Source organism: Sander lucioperca, chromosome 21 (genome assembly GCF_008315115.2).
Source record: "Sander lucioperca isolate FBNREF2018 chromosome 21, SLUC_FBN_1.2, whole genome shotgun sequence".
Taxonomy (NCBI): domain Eukaryota; kingdom Metazoa; phylum Chordata; class Actinopteri; order Perciformes; family Percidae; genus Sander; species Sander lucioperca.
Window position 1 is genome coordinate 8,667,923 of NC_050193.1, and position 11,262 is coordinate 8,679,184.

General features: G+C 40.0%; 1 protein-coding gene across 4 annotated transcripts in view; it reads left to right on the top strand.

Moving 5' to 3' along the window:
• The window catches only part of rnf213a (ring finger protein 213a), a 31,399-nt gene that overhangs the window by 4,065 nt on the left and 16,072 nt on the right, over nt 1-11,262 (top strand). For all 4 annotated transcript variants that reach the window (XM_035996762.1, XM_035996763.1, XM_035996760.1 and 1 more), the window contains exons 4-27: nt 412-1,080; nt 1,210-1,370; nt 1,478-1,645; nt 3,166-3,371; nt 3,499-3,788; nt 3,881-4,137; nt 4,278-4,493; nt 4,589-4,781; nt 4,874-4,929; nt 5,162-5,333; nt 5,429-5,575; nt 5,701-5,799; nt 5,884-6,006; nt 6,253-6,436; nt 6,645-6,818; nt 6,958-7,110; nt 7,192-7,811; nt 7,965-8,124; nt 8,208-8,425; nt 8,568-8,705; nt 8,815-8,979; nt 9,400-10,687; nt 10,797-10,978; nt 11,094-11,249. In XM_035996762.1, coding sequence (XP_035852655.1) covers nt 412-1,080; nt 1,210-1,370; nt 1,478-1,645; nt 3,166-3,371; nt 3,499-3,788; nt 3,881-4,137; nt 4,278-4,493; nt 4,589-4,781; nt 4,874-4,929; nt 5,162-5,333; nt 5,429-5,575; nt 5,701-5,799; nt 5,884-6,006; nt 6,253-6,436; nt 6,645-6,818; nt 6,958-7,110; nt 7,192-7,811; nt 7,965-8,124; nt 8,208-8,425; nt 8,568-8,705; nt 8,815-8,979; nt 9,400-10,687; nt 10,797-10,978; nt 11,094-11,249 — 6,195 coding nt within the window. The remainder of the gene's footprint in view (nt 1-411; nt 1,081-1,209; nt 1,371-1,477; nt 1,646-3,165; nt 3,372-3,498; nt 3,789-3,880; nt 4,138-4,277; nt 4,494-4,588; nt 4,782-4,873; nt 4,930-5,161; nt 5,334-5,428; nt 5,576-5,700; nt 5,800-5,883; nt 6,007-6,252; nt 6,437-6,644; nt 6,819-6,957; nt 7,111-7,191; nt 7,812-7,964; nt 8,125-8,207; nt 8,426-8,567; nt 8,706-8,814; nt 8,980-9,399; nt 10,688-10,796; nt 10,979-11,093; nt 11,250-11,262) is intronic.

Here is an 11,262-nt window from a genome sequence, read left to right on the forward strand (position 1 = left end):
CAGACATTCTTTGTGCAAGAGTTAAATACAGACTACCATCATCCCTTTCTAATATTTCCAATAATAGTTAAGTCAAGGTTTGCTCTGCCTTTTAGTTAACATGTTCTGCCAACTTCAGACTCTAGAATTAATTGGACTATGACTTCAGTTGAAAGCTTGGACATGTTCATTGAAAATAAAAGTCAAAAAGACATGCTTTAAGTTAATAATTCTAATAATGATATGCTGCTTAACGTTATCTCACAACATTTGGAATGCCTTTTGTTTAGATCTTTAGAAATTAAAAATGTTAGTCCGTCAATAATACTAAGAATATGTAGACTCTATATTTAGATTAAAGACTGCATCATTGTTTCCCATTAACAGTAAGGTGGTTTGTAATACTGATCTTCTACCATATGCCCTTCATAGAAGAAAAAAAAGAAGAAGAACAAAAAAAATAAAGATGGCAACTTGTCATCAGCCCAGTACCCGTCCCATCTCTCCCTGGGAGACAACCAGGGGAGGAGGACGCAGGGTGGAAAAGACTCTTCTGGCAGTGAAAGCTCAGATAATGCAATGGATGAAACACCAGACTCACTCCAGGATGGGCCCTCCTCACTAGAGAGCCAGCCTACTTCTTTAGCAGCTAACAGTCCTGCTGCACCACCTGAAGACATACACGTCGTTGAGAGTGAAAAGGCTGCTGCCACAGAAGAAGCAGGGACTGTGGGACAGCCTGAAGAAGCTCCAGGTAACCCTGATAAGGGAGAGAATAACACACCGAAATCAACTCAGGATCAGACACTCAACACAGCACCAGCTGACACTCCGACTCCAGCTCCCATCTCAGGTGATAGCAAGATTACGACTTCTCAGTCCGGTTCAGGCAAAGGGACAAAGGCCACTAACCCTGAAGAACAAAAGACTGAAAAGAAAAACTCAAAGAACAAGAAAGACACAGACAAACAACCTGCACTGGACCAGAATGCCAACGTGGAGCAAAATGTGAAACAGACAGGACAAGGCAAACAGAAGGCAAAGAGTCAGCAGGACCAGAAACAACAAAAGATGGTTTTTGGCCCTCAAAATATATCAAAGGTAAGGCTAACTATACTGTATGGAAAATAATCATTATTGACAGAAGCACACATTTTATTCTTTATTCTTTTACTGGAGAAAGAGTTTAAGGTGTATACTTAACCTACATATGTAATGCTACTTGTACAGGCTGACAGCACAGGCTCCAGTGTGGACCCGCAGGGGACAGTAGAGGACATGGTGGTTCAGGCCTCAACTGCAGCACAAACCTCCGACTCTGACCATGGAGGTAAAGACGGCACGAAGGATAACACACAGTCCAGCATCCCAGCTGGCCCGCCACCCAAAAGGTGATGACGTTCTCTCAGATGGTTGTACACATTTGCTTTAAGATCACCAATGCCAGTTTTATGTGTGTGTGTTATATTTGCTATATCTGTATTTATTTGCTTTTTAGGCTAACCAGGAACAACACCATTGCTGCACGAGACAGACTCACTATTTACTTCCATGCAGTTCTCTCAAAGGATTTCAAATTTGATCCAGAAGAAGATCGTATCTTCATCAGGGCTGGGTCCCGCATAGGGACATGGAAGGAAAATGCAGTTGAGCTGACTGTGTTCAGGTACCTATTCTTAAATGAATTGTCAGTTTAGCTCAGATGGTGGCCTAACACATGGGCACATCAAACAAAGATACACCCAAAAAAGATTTTTTTTGATTAGGTAAAAGTAACACTTTCCCACAGTCATTGCCCTATTTAAGTACACATACTGTGTATGTACATATTATGCTACTAGCTTGTTGATAAACTTGCTATAACTACATCTACGATCCCCGACTCAGGGTTAAGCTACCTCCCCTAGTAGCTGCGGGGTGCAATGACTGTGGATTTGTTCATAGACAAACTGGGCTGCTGTCAATGTCCTATCTCACTGGGATAGTTTGTCTTTGGGGTTGTATGAGTTACTCATCCATAGTCAGTGTTGTACTTACAGTTTGGAGATGCAGGCAGGAAGACAGGCACGGATTCTAAGTAATGTACTGCTGTGGATGTGAGCCACAACTAAACCTAAAAAAAGGCCCACCAAAAAAATCTATCAGTCTAAGTGTACGCTATATTTAGAATATTTTCACAGCTTTACCTTGCCCTCAGACAGCCCTGTTCAAGTTTACGTGGGGGGAAATAAAGCCGTTATCTATGTTCTTGTCAAAGCCACAAGACTACAAAAAACTTTTCATTTTACCTCGCAGAACACGAGTAGTTGGTCTAACAATGCCTCGATCGGTTGTCTTTTGTTTGTTTTGTTAGGCAAGGCAAATTTATTTATATAGCACATTTCAGCAACAAGGCAATTCAAAGTGCTTTACATAAAACATTAAAGAGCAATTAAAACATTCATTAAAGAGAATTGAAAATAAAAGCAAGCTAAAATAGAATAAGACAGGTATAAAATACAAGAACAAAAGTTGCAGTGCAGTGTAAGAAATGAACAAATACTTGATTTAATAAAAGGCAGTGTCAAACAGAAAAGTCTTCAGCCTTGATTTAAAAGAACAGAGTTGCAGTGGACCTCTAGTCTTCTGGGAGTTTCTTCCAGATGTGTGGTGCATAAAAACTGAACGCTGCTTCTCCATGTTTAGTTCTGACTGTGGGGACAGAAAGGAGACCTGTTACTGTTAGTTCTTAACCCTTTTAAAACACCAATGTCCCATAATAACAAAAACAAACTAGCTGTTTGAGGCAGCGGTAGACCAGCAACTCCCGTGTTCTGTGAGATAAAATGATTGTGTAAACCCCCGTGTAAACTTAAACAGGGTTGCCTGACGGCAAAGTAAAGCTGTGAAAATATTCTAAATATAACGTATACTAAAACTGATTTATTTTTTGGGTGACTGGGTAGTTTAGTTAGGTGGCTAAAATATGTTTAGCTGCGGCTTTAGCTGCGGCCCATGTTTACAGCAGTACATTGCTTAGCTTCCATGTCGGTACTCCTGCCTGCCTCTTACTAGGGGCTTGCTGACCGCCATCTACTGTATGTAATACACTGACTATGGATAAGTACCCTATACAACCCCACTTCAAAAACTTCGAACCATCCTTTAACACCACATACATTTGACTTTATTTTCCTTTTCACGCAGGGATCTTGGAGAACATGGTTTTCTGGTCGTGGGCAGTCTAACGACAATCAAAACTGAAGCTGAATCTGTGTCGATACCGTACAAATATGTTGTCTATTACAATAAAAAGAACACATATGAGCATGAGTACATATACAAACTGGATTCTACACACCAAACGACCAACAGATGTTTGTTCGTAAAACCACTCCTTGTCAATGAAGACGGTAAATGTTACGTTCACTACGTCCAGCTGTAATTATATTTGTTTGCATGCAAATGGCATCTGATTTATTATAGTATGACATATTTGGGTTACACACAATTAATTTATATTGTATCTTTTTTGTAAAGGGGACTGGCATCAATATGATGACATCATCTGTGCCGAGCCATCGAAGAACATGCTCAAACGCATTAAAGAAAAGCTCTGGCCTGAACAAAGGAGAAGTCTGATTCAAGGCAGAGAGATTGCGGGGAAAATAATGCTCGACTCCATATTTGATCTTCTCAGGACCTGGACTCGCACCAATTTGAGAAGTTTTCTGATCCAGCTGAATCAATTCTGTCAGGTTTATGGGGAGCCTTTTGTGTATGAAGAAAAAGAAAAGAAGTGGTACTCCTTAAACTATGGGGAAGATGATGTAAGTTCATAATCTTTGTCTAAAAAGTCTAGGTCCACCCAGGTATGGACAGCCCAACTTAGTCTCTCTGTGTCTCTGGTATAATTTCCTAGGTGAGGAGGATGCTAAAGGACTTCATGCTGACAAACGTGATTCAGTTGCTGAAGAATGGAGACGGGAAGATGCTCTATGTTCAGGATCCCATGAGAGCGGCTGTGATCATGCTCTTTGTATGGAGACAGCATAAATTAAAGCTGGATAATGGTGAGCTCCATCAGCTCTGCAATGCACTCTGTTTACCCAAACAAGACAAAGAGGACTTTCTCCAGTACTGGACAGAGTTTTCTCAGGATGTCGCTATTTTCAAAGAGTAGGTACCTAATCTATTCAATAATGCTGTAGATATATAATTACATGTACCAGTTATTTAAAATGATAGTCACAATCTACTGACTACAGAGTAACAAAGACTCTAATGTTCATATGCTAATAAAATGTTCTTTGTTATAGTCTGCCAGATATGTTGGTGTATCTGATACGCGATGTGAAAAGATTGGGAATGCAACGATGGATTCTGGTGCTACCGCTCCTCCACTTCCTCAGAGGAAACACAAAGCCCTTTGAAATACCAGCTTATGGAAACTTGAAGTACGACGTATACTGGGCAGGTTTGCAAGGCCTTGACATTGGTTCCTCAGCAGCATACATGAACAGTGAAGAGAGGAAGTAAGAGTCCCTCACACAAACATCTTCCAATTAATTTATTATAGGAAATAGATGGATATTACTTTACATATGTTTACTTACTCTTCTGTTTTCAGGGCACTGGTGAATTTGATGAAAAGCCACAGTCACTTGATGGAGGTTGATGCACTTTTAGTGCGATCCTGCACGTACTTGATGCCATTTGATGACCTGATGGAGTGTATTATCAACATTAACATTGAGCTTTTGGACATGCTTTATGTTTTCACTAACAAGGCTCCTCAGGATATTACGAGCAGTAACGTACAGGTGAAGTGGAGACACTAATTGAAAATGATATATTTCAGAGTTATAGTATGTTTCATTAAACTAATTAATGTTCTTGAATTTCTGCTTTACAGACAGTTACTCACATTCTCTCACATATCCAAGGAAACCTTATTGAAGTACAGTACAGGTGATTTGCTCTTCTAAATTTAGTAGATTTTCAATTGAGTTGTAAAAGGCATGAAGTCACAGACGGATAATTTCTATTTGTTGGTTCAATTGTTAGTTCACATTTTAGTTTTGTTCTTTCCATATTCTTGTATGACTATATTGCTGTGCAGATCATGAAATCACATTTCAACATGGAGGGTGACATGTTTATTAAATGTGATGCTTTAACCTTCCGTTTTGTGTTATTGTAGTTATTTTACTGAGGCTTATAGGAGAGAGTGCCTAGCAACAGCAGTGAAACTGTTGGAGAAGCTCTGCAAAGGTGTCAAACCAGCATCATATACCCAGAACTACCCTGATATTCCTGTGGCTTGTATGAATCTGGTTGCATCAGTGTCAGACTTTGTTCACTGTAACAAACAGGTATGTGAAGTGAATTTTATATGGCAAGCTGTTAGCATTTCGGACAGATTTAAGTCTTGCTTTTCTCACATATTGTCCTAATAATTCTCATTTAGGAGATTCAAGAAGGGGATAGAGAGCAGCAATATGCAAAAGACTTCATCGCCATTATGAGGAGCTGGATAAATCGCTCCTTCAAACAAAGTTTGCTCAACAAGGGTTTGACATCCCTGTACCGTGTTGAGGCTACAGCAGAGATTGAAGTGAGCAGTTTTGTTAGATTTAGTAAATAAATAATACACAAAATATGCATGTGTACTCATGTCTTACAACCCATCAGTGGTAGAGAAAGCTGAAAAATGTTTTAATCCTTGGTTGTATTTTACAGACGTGGAACAACATAATCTCCATCCAATTCAAAGATGAAGAGTGCACAAAAGAATGGAGACAGACATTCACAATTGATTTTGAGGGCAAGTTCAAACAGGTATGTGATATATCTTTTGCACATCCCTGTTACTTTTTGGTTAAACTATTAAATGGGACATATGTTTTATGTGTCTGGTTTTAGGAAACTGCTGTGGATCAAATTGAATTTTACTGCACAAAAATAGAGGAACTCAGTGGAACCCATCCACACGTTGCTGCTAGTATTGAGAGGTGTGCTCTTGAGGCTGTTACAACTTTGTGCCAGGTAGGAAGCCCTTTCGTTCACTTTTTAAATGTGCATTTGGTAATCACATATTTTATAACATTTCTGGCCGTATTTAAGAAAAATAATATTCCATTGACAAAATGAGTAAATTACAAATTAAATCTTCTAAAAACAAAGTCAGTCTGTTCTTATATAGAAATAAAAGGAACTGCATGAAACACAGATTCGGTTCATCTCTTTAAAAGATGCACAGTAATGTTAATGGCTGTTTAACCTCATATACAGACCAAGTCTGAGGGAAAGCTGTTTGAGAGGTTGAAGATAAACTGGAAGTTCGGGAAACTCATCTCAACCATTATCCAGAAATCTTGGCCAAAGGACCGACAAGGAAATTATCAGGAAGATGAAGAATTGGTCCTTCATCACCTCCTCTCCTGGACTGCCGCAAAAGACATTTTCCAACTACACGGTATCCCCTCAGAAATTAATAAACCATTAAAATATGCACACACCAAAAAGAAAAGTTCCATAGGGTAGGCAGATAGAATATAATAGTAAAAACAGATGATAGGAAACCAGGCTTCAGTTTATGATTGAATTCATGGCAGAAACTGAGCATTGTAATAATTAATGTGGTTTTAGACAGAAACTCTAACGTGTAATTTCTGTCATTGCAGGTGCAGACGAAAACGTGATTGATAAGCTCTCTCAAGATGCCAGGGACAGAATTGCTATAGCCATATCCTCATTCACAGCAATCAACAAGCAACTGGTCCATGGAAACATTAAGACCAGCCTACTCAACATCATTTTGGAGAAGAGAAACGTCTTCTTAGATCTGCTGAAGATCGGTAATAACAGTCTGCTTGTCATCAAAGATTTCCCAAGAAATTTGTTCAACATTTAATAATAAAGAACCCCCAGAACATGCTTATTTCATATATGTGTGTGCGTGTGCGTGTGCGTGTGCGTGTGTGTGTGCGTGAACAGATTGCCTCTCTGAGAATGAACAATACAAGGATAATGCCAAAATGAAGAGGCTGTTGCAGTGCAGACAGGATGAAGTGAAAGCTGTGTACCATGAGAAGGAGCTTGTGGACGTCTTCTTAACAATGAGCCAAAAACTTAAGGAACATATGACAGGTATGGTGGAGAATCGGTCCGTTTGGTTTGATTACACACTTGCGGCAAATTTAACACATGCTTATTTCATTTCCATGACAGTTGATGTTGCTGACATGGAAGAGAGACAGCAGGTCAACATCGAGATCATGCCCCTGAACCATTTCATGGAGGTTCATCCACTTGACCAACTGCCCTCTGCCATGGCTGGTGTTGTCACCTACTTCGATCTGGGTGAAGAAATCAGGAACATGGCAGAGGTCCTGTTCACCTTTAGAGAGAGTCATATATTCAAAGTATGCTGGGAGAAACATGCCAAACTCCTAGCCACTGAAGAAATGGAAGACGACAACCCTGGCGAACATGAAGTAGCGGACATTATGGCAACACCAGAAATGATACATGAAGACATTTTCGAGCCTTGTTTTGCTGATTACAAAGACATCTACACTTGTCTGAAGAATGGCAGCATTAGGCTTGAGGAGGTAAACCAGCTCTTCAGAGATTACAAGGGCAAGTACGAAGAGCTTGCTCTGGACCTGGACATCATGTGCAAGATCGATAAATCAAACGACAGACAGTGGATCCACAGCAGGGTTCAACAGATCGAGCAGTATCACGATCTTCATCTAGCTGTGGCTTCGGCTCAAATTATCATGATGGTCAAAGAGACGCTTCATCTTCAAGGGGACTTCAGGGTTCTGGAGACTCTTACAGAAGTTGTAAGTGGACATGTTTTGAACTAAGACTTTGATTATATGAAAATAAATTAGGCTCAAAATCTCTCTTTGCATACCACATGTGTGTTAAGTTACTGTATTGTTTTTAATCGTTTTTAATAATTTAATATTGTCTTTTATCTCTTCTCTCTTCAGAGTCATGCAGACTTTCAGACAGAGCAACTCAATCGTATTGACAATGACTTGATGCAGGCCAAGATGGTCCTGGTGGACATCACTGAGCCCCGGAGACTGTGCCTACATGAGCTGGGACTCAGAGGACACTTTGTTAGATGGGTGAAAGATGCACTTGAAGGTAAGAATAGTTATTATCTGCTGTAGTCACAACACCAATTTATTGTAATGCTCATTCAGCCAAATTACATTTATAATTTTCAGATATCAACGAGTTGAAAGTATTCGTTGACCTGGCTTCCATTTCTGCGGGAGAGAATGACATGGATGTGGATCGCGTTGCTTGCTTCCACGATGCTGTCCTCGGCTACTCGTCAATGCTATATGAGCTCAAACCAGACGCTGGTTTTCATGTCCTCAAAGAGGTGCTCAAGAAGCTCTGGAGAGCTTTGGAGAATGACCGCAACCTACCGAAAAAACTGGTAAGAGGACACCTTGCTAATACTACTGCTAAAAGAACTCAACGACTCTTAAACATCACACTATCTAACAGTTAGCATACTAGCCTTATGAAATGGATAATGAATATTTAGTAGCGTAATTAAGAATGATCTTCTTTTGTAGCGGGACAGTGCACGCCATTTGGAATGGCTGAAGACTGTGAAGGACAGTCATGGGTCAGTAGAGCTGTCATCTCTCTCTTTAGCATCAGCCATCAACAACAAGGGTATCTACCTGATCAGTACACAAAGTGTTAAAAAGGTGAATAACAAAATCAAAGCTGATGGCATCCCTATGTACATGCAGCACAGATGTTTTCTCTGAGAACAAAGTTTCTATAATTAAAGTGTATTTCTGTTTTTCAATCCAGTTGAGTCTTGACACGGCCCTGAGGCTGCAGATTCCAGAGGAGCATGATGAGGGTCAGCAGATGCGCTGCTATTCTCTTGAGGACCTGCGGGAGCTGCAGAACAAACTCATGCTCATGTCTGGGAAAGGTGATCAAGGGCAGAATGAAGTTGATCATTTTACAGAGGTATATTCAAATGTTTCCCTTTTTATTTAATTAACTTAGGTCAATTTGTTTAGCATAGGAGTTGAAATACTATTGCTACAACTACCAATGTGTCTACTACTACTTCTATATAATAATAATAATAATAATAATAATAATAATAATAATAATAACAATTTTTTTGTTCATTGTTTTCTCTATCTTTGAAGATGCATCAGGTTGTTGTAAAACATTACCAAAAATCACAATAATTAAAACAACAAATAAAAGGATTAATAAAGTATGGCAAAAAGGGACAGAGCTAATATCTATTGACATCAACAGTAATGACTTGGGTGTACTTAATGCATAAAATGTAATGAATATGGAATCATTGTCATTAGCTCAATGTTTGACAGAATTCACATTTGCATCTGACTTTATTTTGTATTTCTTTTTCAGGTTTTTGCCAGTGTTCAAAGACTAGCTGAGGCATTCATTGCCCTCTACACTGCTGGGAATCCCCTGTTCAGGCACTGGGAAGCACAAATCAACTGCAGTCTAAGCTGCGAGGAACACAGCATTGTGATGGACTTCAACCTGGGCAGTGTTCTTAGTGTTGTCATTGTGGAGGGCAGTATAGAGGAGCAGCTTCCTGAATTTTGCAGGAAAATGGAAAAGTGCCTGGACTATTGGATGGATTTTGTGGACAAACAAAGATCCCAGCATTACTATCTGAACTACTATACAGCCGAACAGATTGTCTACCTCTGCAGCAAGCTGACTCAGCAAAATGTGACCAATATGGAGGACCAAGTTCTCATGCTGCTCTCCTTCGTCAAACCAAATTGCACAGCCTCAGACTTGAGGCAGGTCTGGCATGCACTCCAGTATGAGATCCTCACCAAACCACAAGAGCAAAACGAAGGCATTGAGTTCCAGACTTTTGTTATGGTGCCAAGAAGTGAGCTGGGAGACCCAGACTTTACTAGTGAGCTGGATCCTCTGCTAAGTCTTGTAGAACAAGCAGATGGTTCACAGAAATTTGATCTGATATGGAATGCTTATATGAAAGACATGAAGAATTATCTTCCCCACATTCTTGATATAAAAAGTCTAGGAAGACTGTTGGAAATACTGGCCAACAAAGAAGATGAGAGTAAAGACGATGAGAGTGAAGAAGACATTTCTGATGATAACATTGGGGATTTCATACAGAGGCAGCTACCTAAAGGCTTGGCTGCCGGGAATCCAAACCTCATTGTTTGCCCACATGATGAGGTCCTGACATCTTGCATCTCTGTTTACATGAGTAGCGAAGAAGAGGCACTTCCCACCTATGATGAAGTCCTCCTGTGCAACTCCTCAACACCATACGAACAGGTTGAGCTATTCCTCAGACGCTGTCTCAGCATAGGCTACAGTGGACACAAGATATACTCTCTACTGTATGGAGATCTGCTCACTTATGATGTGAGCTCTAAAGTTGAGAACTTTTTTCAGCGAATGAAAATGCAGAGCAGGAAAGACTACAAACTTGTCATCATCTGCAGCTCGGAAAGAGAACATGCCTACCTTCCCTCAGCCTTCAGCCAATACAGATTGCACATGGTTCCCCAGGAGCCATTGGCGAGGATCCAGAGGTACCTCCACAAACACTACATTGTCCCAGCAGATCAATGCAGTGCTGCAGCTGCATTCAAAGACCGACTGTGTGTTGGTGTTGTCTCATCCAAAAGGGCTGGTGTTGGTTAGTATATATGTACAGTACTCAGCTATTTCAAATTAATGATGATGAATATTGTACTCCTAAGATTATTGATACCTGCAATAGTTATCTTTTTTTCTTTTAAATGCAGGTAAATCTCTCTATGTCAAGAGACTGTATGAAAAACTGAAGCACTCAACCAAAAAGCCGTCAATGATGAAATGCATCCGCTTGATTGAACCAAATGTTGATGAGAATGTCATCCTTCAATCTCTGTTAAACACCCCCAAGAAGAAAGAACTTGTGATGTTCCATTTTGACATCACATCATCGGTAATAATGAGTCTCAAGTTAATGCTTAGTGCAATATATCCGTATTACTGTAATAGGACATGTATCGACAGCTTACATATGGTGTTAATGGACTGTGTTTTATGTGATTGAAAAGGTGCAGAAAGGTCTCCATGAGTTTCTTTTTAAATTGTTGATTCTGCGCTATTTGATGGACTCTGAGGGAAAGACATGGAAGTGCAGTGACACGCATCTCTATGTCATAGAGATTTTAGAGCCGTCTGTCATGTCAACCAGAAATGACTCACGGCAGGTAAGAGTTTTTT